The sequence below is a fragment of the Octodon degus genome, unplaced genomic scaffold (genome assembly GCF_000260255.1).
Source record: "Octodon degus isolate 3935 unplaced genomic scaffold, OctDeg1.0 scaffold00075, whole genome shotgun sequence".
NCBI lineage: Eukaryota > Metazoa > Chordata > Mammalia > Rodentia > Octodontidae > Octodon > Octodon degus.
Window position 1 is genome coordinate 1,058,593 of NW_004524651.1, and position 12,513 is coordinate 1,071,105.

At 48.6% G+C, this 12,513-nt stretch overlaps 1 protein-coding gene across 1 annotated transcript in view; it reads right to left on the reverse strand.

Annotated features, from left to right (window-relative positions):
* The window catches only part of Lama3 (laminin subunit alpha 3), a 243,587-nt gene that overhangs the window by 138,947 nt on the left and 92,127 nt on the right, over positions 1 to 12,513 (reverse strand). The window contains exons 12-13 of the mRNA XM_023720392.1: positions 11,136 to 11,270; positions 1,124 to 1,261 (exon numbers count right to left, since the gene is read on the reverse strand). Of these exons, the coding sequence (XP_023576160.1) occupies positions 1,124 to 1,261; positions 11,136 to 11,270 (273 nt within the window). The remainder of the gene's footprint in view (positions 1 to 1,123; positions 1,262 to 11,135; positions 11,271 to 12,513) is intronic.

Here is a 12,513-nt window from a genome sequence, read left to right on the forward strand (position 1 = left end):
TCCTCTTCTTTCTCCTTTTCCTCTATTGTTCTCTATTAGTTAGTGCAACCATCCTACTCTTGTTTTCCAATTTGTCCATGCCCAGCCTTGCATTCCTCCCTGGATACGCAGCACGCCCAGCTCTGTCCATGTACACCGTACATGTATAGCACTGTCCATGCAAACAGGGCGCATTGACACTGTCCAGACTGGGGTGGCCCTGGCTGCTCAGCCTCCACTGCAATACTTCCTTCCACTCCTGAGCCCCACAGAAGGCATCCAGCCCAGATGCATCCTTGCCTTCCAGAACCCTCAGGCCTTCTCAGGGGCGGGGACCCCTTCTGACTGCTGCCTTCAATTCCACCCTCAGGAAACCCTGGTCCCAGGATACAGACTTCAGACAACACAGCCCCACGAGTGACCAGGAGCAGGATGAAGCTGAGGAGCCCAGGTTCTCCTGTAGGAAAGCCTGCCTGTGTCCACAAATCCCTCTTCTCGACATAGTAAGAGGCCTCTGGACTCCAGGCAGGAGCGCCTAGCACACCCTGAAGGCTGCTGCTGACAGCAGGAGCCTCAGGGAGAATGGTGGCATCTTGTCTCTGTTCCCTGTGTCACAGAACACAGGCAACTCAAGCTCAGCCTGCCACCTTCTCTTTGGTTCACTTTTCCCCTACTGCATGGGCCCCACTGGGCCCAGGCCCCATCTTGGTGCCTGCACTCAAGTGTGATGACACAGTGCCCAGCAGGGCAGAGGTGCTAGCAGAAAGCAGAGAAACAGCCCACAGTTAGGGAACCCAGGGGAAGGCTACACCAAAGCCAGGTGGTGTGGTGCTGGAGGGACAGCTAGTGCCTCAGCTCAGGGGGATGTGAGTGCTGTGCCGCTGTGCCGGAGAGCTGACACTTCCCCCAAGAAGCCCACATCTTTCACCCATGCAAATTTAAACTTAACCTCAGAACACACCATTTCTTCATTTTTGGGGACGCATATGTGATGTGTGTGGTTTCAGTGGGATTACACAAGGACAGCCTAAGTCAAATATGTAGGAGTGACCGGGATGGATCTGCAGGGGATTTGCAGGCTTCTTTGGGGGCTGGCTACACACTCAGAGCAACCAGTCATACTGCATTCTGTGAACTTTCCTACCTGCACAAAGGGGAACATCGGGGGCTCCTGAGAGGCACCTGTCACAACGCGGTCCTGATACCCCCACGGTGCACACACACCACCCAGTCTTCGGGTTGCACGTCATGTGAGCACTCCCCTCAGATGAACACTGGCAGCCTGGAAGAAAAGAGCCCCATCAGACTCAGGCACAGGGCGTGGGAGGGGCAGGATCACGTCCTGGGTGGGACCCTGGGGGTAAAGCTAGAAGGACCCTAATGCAAATTCCAGCTCCTCTTCTGAATTGACCTGGAGCCCAAAACTGATTACTCAACAGACCTAAGCCTCAGTTTCCCCTGTCTGGAGTGGGACTCATACTAGCAGCTACTTGATAAGCTCATGTGAGGACTGAGTCGGACTTGAAAGAGCTGCAACTCGGTCATAAGTGCCCGTTCTTGATGTTAACTTTGTACTCAGCAAGTGGCTGGTGGTGGGGGAGTTCTTTGGGGTGCTTCTCACACCCAGTAATGGCGCTCATCAGAGGACAGTGAAAGGACAGCTGATGGAGACCTGGATTGTCAGAGCTTCTATGCTCATGACAGGTCCCCTTGGGGTTGAGTGCAAACCCTTCAGGTCCAGATCAGTGCAGACCTGTCCCCCTCTCACTCCATATGTCCCTTCCTTCATACCTATTTTCTCAAGGTCCAGCATAACTGTTGTTGAATAATCCTGGAAGAAGAAGTGCTACAGGCAAAGTTGGGAAGGAGAGGAAAGGCGTCCTGACACCAACTGCCCACCTCAAGCCTTGACCTCATGTTTGTCTTGAGGTGAAAACACACAGAGGAGATGCTGGCCACGCCAGGACAGGTTCCTGTCTCTGTGCAAGACCACGTTGCTGAGCATCGCTGTCAAGAACTCTGCTCCTGGGGAGAGTGAGCAGTGGATGTGGCCCGGTAACTTCTTTAGCCGGAGAGCTTCCCCCTGATGAGTCACCCAACTGGTCTGCAGCAAAGGGGTTCAACCTCTGGGGTGAGACGCCTCAGGATGCAGATGCCAGCTGTGCCATGTAAGAGCATGCACCTGGGGATGGGCTATTCAGCCTCAGTAAGCCTCAGTGTCCTCTTCTGTGAGCAGGAGCTGATAGAGTATCCACCTCGAGAGGTCATGGGAGGGCCCCTGAGGTGAGATGTGACAAACGCAGAGCAGGATCCTTGGCACGGCCTCTGGGGCTTGCTCACATTAGCACTGTTACTCTCGACACTCCGCTCCCCACTCCTGGGAAACTGTTCTTACACCATTCCACACTGAACTTGTGGGAATTAATGAATTAGCATTCCTGAGGTCCAAATTAATATTCGTTGTACTTGGTGAAAAGGAGAAGAAGGAGGAAGAAAAGGAGAAGAATCTTATTTACAACGTCTCAAAGATTCTACACTTAGTGAAACTTTGGGGAAAAAAAGAACCACCAGGAACATTTCACCTCTAAAATGCCCTGGAGTTTTAAAAAGCCCTACATGGCTAAGCCTGAGGCTGAGAACACTGTGAAGTTTTTATTCTCTTGGATGGAATTCAACCGTGCCTATTAGTGATGACTAACTCTGAAAATGGGTTTTAGTAATAATAGGAATGAGTAGGCCCTAGTTGTTTTTGGAAATTAAGAAAAAAATGTTTTTCACTGAGCTAGTTTTCTTTCAACAGCTGTGTAACTTATTCAAGTGGACACAATTAAGGGCAGATCCACAGAATTTACTACCTCTCACCCTGACAGCCACCCGCCAGACACTGATGAGAGGCTCATTGTGTTCAGGGGCACCGTGGCTGGCTGTAGGGCGGAGATTAACACAAAAATACAGTTCCTGATCTCAAAGAACTGCAGGTCCGGAAGAAGAGCTAGAGAATTGTTGACATAGTATAACGGGTCCTACCCCACAGAAAACTAAACATAAGAAAGAGTAATGCTGCTCCATGAGCCACTGAAAGCTAGGTACACGACAAGGACTCAGATCCCCTACTGCCATCTCTGCCAGGGTCCTCCCATGGCCCCGTGGCTCTCCCGGAGCTGTCTGCAGAGATTAAGTCCCCTCCCAGAGGCAGATCTCTAAGCAAATGTTCTTGCCCTCTGGAGTGGTTAATTCTCTGAGTCACCATCCCTGGGTTGTGGCACCCAGAGGTTTAGTCAAATGGCAGCTTGGGTGTGGGAGGTACTTCTTAGATGAGATTAACATGTACATCAGCAGCGTTTGAGTAAATAAGATTATACGCCATATGTGGCTTTTCTAATTAGGTAAAGGAGGCCTCATGAGAGAAAGATGGATAACCCCCAAGAAGGGATCCATAGACTCTGGCTTCGAGCTGCAAAATAAACTCTAGACTAGGTCATCAGTCTGCTGGCCCACTTTGCAGCTTTTAGCCTTGATTATCCTACAGTTGTGAGAGTCAATTCCTCAATCTTTCTCTACATATCTTTCCACACACCAACTCTGTCAGTTCTGTTTCTCTGGAGAACGCTAAGAGAGGCACAATGAGAAGAGTTTCTAGAGAAAGTCTTAAGAATGAATGACGGTGGGTTCTGGGGTTTGGTGAAGTGGTTTTCTCAGCTGATAGATTTAGAGGAACTAATGATTGTATTTCCAGCAGCAATCTATTACTTGTTGTGACAATAGAAATACAGATGAACATCATTCCCAGATACACACAGGCAGATACTCAGGAAAAATAAAGCTCTGAATGGCTAGGCACTTGATTCTCTAGAACATTTCTGTCAACCTAATGAGTATAATGAAATTGGATGATTGCTTCTAATCGTGTTGGACAATGTGGAGAGAGAAAATAAGGCATCCGGGGTTTGATTGCCTTGCTCAGTAACAAAACTGACCTTGATGTTTCTTCATCTTGCCCACAAGAAGCCCTTATCTCCTACACTGTAGGGGCTGAGGCTGCTGAAAAATGATCCCACAGTTCTTATCCTGCAAGTGGCTGGGCCACACGGTAGATGGAGACCCCCATCTTTTCAGGACGTCTGCTGAGGGCAGTGACTGGGAAGAAGCAAAGCCTGCAGAATTGGTTTGGGGACACACTGGGAGATCAAGATGAAAATGAGGACACTGAACCCTCAAATTCCATGGTCTTGCTTGCCAGAGAAAGCAGCTGCCCCACCCACATCCGAGTGGCTGAACTCTGCTCTGCTGGCAGAAACAGTGCTGTGTGGTAGGAATGGCCTTGCAAGACACTGTCAGCCCTGTGGACCCAGCCCTGCCCCTTCCTTCTAGACTGATAACTAGCCTCAACTCCCAGAAGGCCCTGGGGTGAGATACAAAGCACGCCCCATGAGGAGGTATGCTACATCCAGAAGGAGCTATGGATTCTCGCACTTTAAACACAAATAGGAGAAATCTGTGCGAGTGTGGATACTAAGGGTAGGGGAATGGCCAAGACCGAGAATCAAGGGACAGAAATGAGAGTGGCACCATCCACTGTCACCTCTGCAGATCACTAACAAAAGTTTTGCTTCCTGTCCCAGGTACCATCTGCTCTGCTGGTCTGGAAGACTTCACTCCAGAGGGAGGATGTTTCTGTCAGGGACGCATGAATAATGACTCCGTTGAACTGGAAGTCAAGGCGCCATTTGGCTACTCCGAGCTACTCATGCCTTAGAGACAACAAAGAGGAGAGTAGTTCTGGTCCCTGGATGATCAAGGGGAAAACAGACTGTTAATTCCACAATAGGGATAAAGAAGACTATGTCTGGAGCCTAGGAGATTTCTTACAGTGTCCCTCGGCAGTACCATGGCCCGTGATTAAAGCCAATAGAAAACACAACCACAAGATCACCAGTGGCCGAGATCCTCTACACATGAGCATGCGGGTGAATCTGCCAGTGAAGAACCATGACCAGAGGGGCCGGGGAGATGGCTCAGTGGAATAAGGGCTTCCCTGGCAAGCGCAAGGGCCTGAGTTCAATCCCCAGTTCTGCAAAAAAAAAAAAGTACCATGACCAGCTAAGCAGCTGGCTGAAGTCACAGAGAATAGAGAATGGGTAGTGCAGGAAGATATCATCAGCCATGAGCACATGGCAAGTTAGAGAAATGATGAAGACATAACTATAATGAATATTTCCTTATTTTTATACAAATGTGGGGGGGTGTACTGTACGTATATGAAACAAGTATGTTTTCTTCCCTCGTCCTCCTACCATACAATATGAAATGTATGGACTTTATTCTGTGTGATACAAGTTACAGAATATCAAGAAGAGTGAACATCAGCCAGGGACTTCACATTTTCTTTTGGGCAAAGAATTAGGATGATTTTGATTGCATGTATGATAGTTGTATCATGTAGGCAGGATTATGCCCTTGCTAGAGTGTTTATTCAGTGGTTATGTGTGGATTAAGGAGACACAGATTGGGTGCCCAATGACAGGAGGGACATTAGTTGGTCAGTTTTCTGTGTCACCTTGGCTACACTGTGTTGCCCGGAGGTTAGTCAGGTACCAGTCTCAGTGTCCTGTGGAGCTTTGCTCTGGATGAGGTTAACATTTAAATCAGTGCATCTTGAGTAAGCAGGGTTCTTCCCTTCACTGTCCACCCACATAGCTGAAATCCTTAAGAGAAAAGGGCCACCATCCCCCTAAGGAGAAGGAGCAATTATGCCTTCAGACTGTCTTCCACTCACAGCAGGACTGTGAGCTCATGCCTGGGCCCCACCTGCCAACCCACCCTGCACACGGCAGATCTGCCAGCCCTCACAAACCATGAGCCAGTCTCTTAAAACAAGTGTCTTTCTAGACACACACATATCCTGTTCAGATTTCTCTGGAGAACTCTGGCTAATTCAAAGTTCCTTCTGCTCTAAAGGGAGGTGAGTAGCCCAAAGAAAAACACTCACCCAAATAGCTCAGTGGATTAAAGCACCTGCAAGCAGGCACAGGGGCCGGGGGTTCTATCCCCAGGCCTGCCATGCTGGTCCCGCACCCGGGGCACACTGAGCTCACAATTGAGACTGGGCATGATGGCATGTGCCTGTAATCCCAGCTCTTAGGAGGCTATAAACAGGGGGATCACCATGAGTCTGATCTACTAGTGAGACCATGAATGTTCTGTAGACCCTTCCCTAAAATACAAAAAAAAAGAAAAAAAGCAAGCAAGCAAAGCAAAGCACTCATGAGGGCACTGGGGCATCGGCCTGGCATGAAGGCAGCATGGCATGGTGTGGGTAGCACACGCTGGCCCTTCGGCCTGCAGCCTTGTTACATCCTGGAGGTGGAGACCCAGACATCGCCTTGTGAGCGCACACACTGTCTTAAACGCATGACCCGATCTGGCAAGGTGCTTCTCGCCTTAATCCAACTGTCTGTGAAAGCTGCCAAATCCCAGCGCAGACCCCATGACTGGCTGGCCTCTTCTGTCTTGGAAATTCACAAGTATTGGAATTCTATTCTTTCTTTTGGTCCAGATCCATTGGAAGTCCTGGACTATTTTACTTCTTCCTCTTCATTTTCCTTTTACTGTGCCCTAAGACACTTTTCCACGCTAGGAGTGTGGAAAAAAATTCAGATTTTGGAGTATTTTGGATTTAGGATTTTCTGATTAGGGATGCCTGACCTGTAGTGACAAAGGTCCCAGGAAGCAAGCAGATGGCCATGTTGTCCAGTGTCCCCAGCTACAGGCACGGTCTTGGTCCATGGCACATGCCACATGGTTGTTCAAGGGCAACGTGGGCAACTGTCGAAAGGCTTGCTAAGGTCCTGAGCTGAGCACGTTCTTGACGGCGTTAGCCTACTGCATCATACACTGTTGCTGTGAGACAAGTTTTGCTATGAGTAATGCCAAGCTCTTCACCTTCAGTAATAAACTTAGAGTGTTTATTGTTACTAGCACTACAGAGATAAAACATAAACTAACAGGTACACAGAGCTCCTCCCTGGCCAGGGGATGTTCCTGTGACTCATGATTTTGGAGCTGTTTCTTCCCATGGAAAACAGGCTGACACCTCAGTCAAACCCACAAAGCCACAACACATGTCACAGTCCACAGCCCTCGGCATGAGCACTGGACGCATTAAATCTACAGGAAGCCTTAAGCCCTTCAGCCAAGCAGCTCAGTGTTTTCTTACACAAAAACTAAATGATAGTTGGCCAATTCAAGAAGCAAAATGGCATGAAACTTGGCTTCAGAATGTTCCCTCCCTCCTCCTCCTTTCCCAGCAGCATCCCAGGCCAGAAACCTTCCCCACACCAACCAGCAGCAGCGCTCATCTCTGGGCCTTAGCTTATTTGCCTGACTGCGGAGCACCTGCTAACATGGAGAAGGAAGCTAACTTCCTGCTGATGACCTACCCACTGGGGTCTCTGTTACCACAACCCACCGACAATGTCAAACTCTAATGGGAACAGGCGGAGGGTAACTGGACCGACTGCTGGTTCCACATGCCCACCCTCCACCTTCTGTTCCAAGTGCTAAGTAGTTGCTGCCTAGAAAACTCCCTGAAAAGAGAGAAGATGAAAGAAAAGAAGAGAAAAATAAAGAAGAGAGGAAAATGACCAGGCATGAGGAACAGGAGCAAAAGAAAGGCATAAAGAGTTAATCAAGAGAGTTGTGGTTGTATTCTGGGGTTGAAAACAAACAGCTGAACTGAACACACAAACATAAATCCAAATTTCCTGTACATATAGACAATTTGCCAATCTGGTCTCTTATTGATGATTTCATTTCTACTTCAAGAAAAAAAAAATTATAGGGCACTTAAGTGAGCCAAAGGCAAAATGAGAAGAATACAGCACTGTACTTAGAAAAGCCTGAACCCAATTAATCTAATGCAAAACATAAACCCAGGTCTGCAGTTGGCATGAACAGAAATATTTAATTCTTTTTGAAGAAGATTTTTAAAAAATCTTTAAAGCAATAAAGAACAGAGCCATAAGATCAGACTTTGGCTCAAATCTATCAGACCATCTGATGTAGCATTTTGGGCCACATTCATTTGTTTCTAAAATTCAATAGGCCAATTTATGCTCTTCCTCTAAAAGTGATCATAAATCCAACAGGAAAGAAGGCAAGTGCAAGAGAAGGGGGCCCAGCGGAGAGTATATGCTGTGTGACCCTGAACTCCTCAACCACAAGTTTCAAATAAAAGAAGGGCCTCAGGAGAGACTTTGACACCACCAAGGAAGACCACTGTGCACCCTTCCTGTAGAACTCAGTGAGCAAGGTGTGAGCGCTGGCCAGCTTCCCCGAGGCTGGACATACGTAAGCAGGCATCAGCTCCCTTGCTTCAGCTTGAATGTCAAAGCCCAAACAGTGATTTGCCTTGTCCCATCTGCAGTGTAGGGTGAGCCTCTTTCTCTAACTAGAGCCATGATTGATCTGCAGGCAGGATCAGCAGAGACTGACTACAGATATTCTCCATGGGGACCACACAGTGCAGTCAGGGGTCCTCTGGCCCCTCTCCCAAGAGGCTGTAGGCAAGCATGCCACTCCTGTGCTTCTGATGGGTCCAGGAGGCTACGGGGGCCCTTTGGAAGCAGAGCTCCAAACCAGCTCTACAAACAACATAAATGAGAAGGTAAGTTCTTGTTTCTGACAAATCCTGACTTCATTCATCTAAGGCCTGGGACGTGACATCGTCTTCACACGCAGCGTAGCTGACTGAACGACTTTCCTGTCAGATGTCGTCTTCTTAAGAACAAAACTGTGCAGCCACATCTCAGAGAGGCTCCTGATCTCTTGTAGGATCTTGGGAGGCAAAGTTTGCTCAGCAGTGAGGATGAGACACAAGTCTTGCCGCTCCATCTTGGTTGCTCCTGCCTCTGGGAACCAACTCCTGCCTGTTCCGTTCACGTGGCTCAGACATCTTGGTTCCACTCTCACCTCCAAAAATGTGAGGAGACTCTGACTTGAGCCACCAAAGCACTGAATCCCAAGGCCACAGACTAGGTGGTAGGAACCACTGAGGGCAGGCTTTTTGACTTCTTAGTGGCAATAGGGTAGGGGATCTTACTGCTTTGGCCCCCTTGTCGTGTATGGAGTCCTCTGCATTGCTTGGCATTTGCTGAACTGATAACAGCTTGTCTTTGATCAAACTTGGGGTCTTTTTCTATTGCTTCTCTTGCTCCTTTTTCCATCCCTTTCATTCCTCACCTTTTGGTATTCACAATATGCATCTGTTGGTGCACTTAATGGTGTTCATCTTCTTTTGCCCTTCTAAAGTTTTTGCTTAATTTTACGAATTTGGTACAGGGTCTCATTGTGCAGTTTGGACTCATAGTGAGCCTCCTGTTTTCAGCCTGCCAGCACTGGGATTACAGGCGTGTGCCACCATGCCCAGACTCAGTCGCTGGCTCAGTGCACTCCGGGGATTGAACCTCGGTCCCTGCGCTTGCCTAAGCAGGTGCTTAGTTCACTGAGTTATCTCACCAGCCCTTTTTTTGCCCTTCTATTCATTTGCCTTCATTCTCTTTTCTCTCTGTTTTCCAGATTGCATAGCCTCTATTAAGCTATGATTTTTATCTGATTTTTTTTTTTCAATTAGCTCAAATCTACAGATGATCCTTTGGCATGAATTTTTCATTTCAGTGATTATACTGTTCAACTCTAAAATTCCATTTGTTTCTTTTAAATAATTTCTCCTCGGTATTGATATCCTCTATTCCGTGATAAATTGTTATCATATCTCCTTTAATTTAGAAGTAGTCAGTTCCTCCAGCAAAGCTGTACCCTGCCTTTTCTCCTGGGTGGAGTCACTGTACCAGCAGGTCTGGAGATGGGAGAAGCGACACCTCTGCCCCACAAGTGGGTCCTGGGGGGTGGTGGCAGCTGCTGGTATTCTCAGCTTGTAGCTCCCAAGTGGACACTTCATGCTACCAGCCAGTAAGGATAGGGTGGCTGGGATGTCCCCATTCTCAGCCCACAGGGCCTTGCTTACAGTTCCACCATGTGGTGGGCAGTTGACCATCTCGCCCATGTAAATGGCTAGATTGGAATATCTGCACTCATTCTACCAGAGTCTGGGATTGCTGCTGGAGTTAAGGAGGATGTAGAAAGGTCTCTAGAGTCTTTTAGGCACAGAATGGTTTGCTCTTTTTATAAGGATAGCAGTTAAAACAATAAAATAAATGTCAGTGGGTCCTCTAGAAAACTAGCACGAGAATAGTAACTAATGGAGGAATAAGTGCTTCCAGGCTGAAAGGGCTCAGCATATAGGACCTACAGGAGCCTCCTAGCACCGGGCTGAGTGGACTAAGAAGGACCTGAAAAGCAGAGGAGCTAAGTACCTTGCCCACATGCTTAGCTATTGGGACCCGGGTTGTGCCTTCCAGTATCCGGAGTGTCTTCTGCTCCTGTCCCCACTCCCAGTGCCTCTGGGTGGCTGGTCCTGCCCACCAGGGTGATCAATGTCTGTGCTCCCCTCCTCCCATGTTCAGATACCAGAAAGTAAAGGGAACACTTCCCAGATTTGCCTGGAGCTGGGCACCAGGCACCCATGGGTTGTGCAAATTTGAAGAATTGAATACAATGACAAAGGTGGAAGCTAAGGGGAAGGCTGCCCTCTTGGTGCCACTGAGCAAGTCCTGAGGCTGCTGTGGCCACTCAGCCCCACTGTCTACTACATAACTGTGACTCACTAGGGACTGGCCAAGCATGGCTACCCCACTCCCTCCACTTCTCTTGACTTACTAGGATGGGACCCCAGGTTACTAAGCTCCCAGAAAGAGGCTGTTCCTTCTCCCTAGCTCACCTTCTTCATCTCTTCTACCTTTGTCTCCTCTACCTATACCTCTTCTACCCTCCTTTCCAGACCCAGGTCGTGAATCTCAGGCATCCAACCCCACAGTCCAGGCACTTAGCCACTGGGAAGGAGGAAGGGAGGGTTGGGAAACAAAAGGAACTGGTAACCAGGCCCCAGGAGGATAGACATGTGTAACATGCATGTAGAAGCCAGGAGATAACTTTTTAAAATATAGGCCACACAGATCTGCCAGAAAGATCCCCTGCAGCTCCTAGGAAAGGCATGTACCCCAGAGAATGGGCCCACATGCTGTGTGTTGCTCACTCACGTCGACAAGCAGGGAAAGAGTAGAAGCCCCTCTTGCAGGTGTCACATCGGAGGCCCTCTACATTTGGGTGGCACATGCACCTTCCCTGGTCATCACATTGGCTGGAGAGAGCACCTTGTACGTTACAGTCACATCCTGTAAAGAACAAGGACCAGCGATGTCAGCTCTCCATGCCTTCGTGAATTTCTCCCTTCCCCAGGTTTCTGTCATGGAAATAGAATACAGTGAAGCATGGCTTAGGAACATTCTCCACCTTCTTAAAGGGACATAAATATTCAGGACGGTCAGTAAACACCCAGGGATGGGCATTGGTTTTCAACATAATTATAACCTTTCAACATCTGCCTCTGTGGAAACACATTTTTCATTCCAAATTTGAGCCTTGCACACTAATGTCCCAGCATAGTAGAATTACCATCGACTGGCAATCCTGAATAAAATACATTTACACCTCCCACCTTCCACTTGTTAGGAGAGAAGAAACTGACATAATGTCACACCAGGGCAGCCTGGGGGCTCCCCTGGGCCTGTCTCACTTCCCCCTCCAGGAACATGACCTTCCCAGCCAGCAGAGGGCTTCTTGTGTCCCAGCAAGTACTTCATGCCTCAGGACCTTTGCTCAAGCAGACCTCTGTGCCAGCCTTGCTCCGAGCTGGGTCTGAGCACAGCAGCCCTTTCTCACCCTTGGAAGAGCTCCCCGACAGCTGTGTGAGTCAGCTCCCCTCCCTCTTGTCTCTGCCTTGGCTGGGTTTCTCTTTTCATTTCACTTCCATTTTTGGCATCACCCATGGGCTCATGACTTATTTTGACCAATAGAACAAGACCAGTGCCATCATGTGACTTTTGAGCCATGTCCCCACATACCTTGCATGGGACCTGAGACAGCAGGGGAGGCCCATCCTGGCCCCCTCAGGGACAGCGGTGCTGGCATCCCCAGCCAGTGTTGGCTCCACCAGCCCCCACAAGGGAGGGAAAATGATCCCTGTGGCTTTAAGCCTCTACATTTTGGGGCAATTTCTTAAATGAAAATGGAGGAGTCTAGCTGCCTGGAAACTTCATGAGTGCTCAGGCTAGGACCTTGGTACCACTGAAGAGTATTTTTCAGTAAATAAATATGTCTCCAAAAAGAGGCTCTTGCTTGGCTGCACTATGAACATTTGCATAACAAAGTCTAGGAAGAGCCCAGCAAGATAGGAATGCGCCTCGCCTTGGAGTTGGGGGATAAAGTGCTCAGGGAGGAAAACAGCTAAGGCCACCCGCCAGAAGGGCACAGGCAAGAGCCGAGCTTCAGCTGGTACTGTTCGAAAGCCACGTTCTTCCCACTATTTTTAAGAATACAAATTGGTGACAATTTAAAAAATAACTTTCATAGTATCTG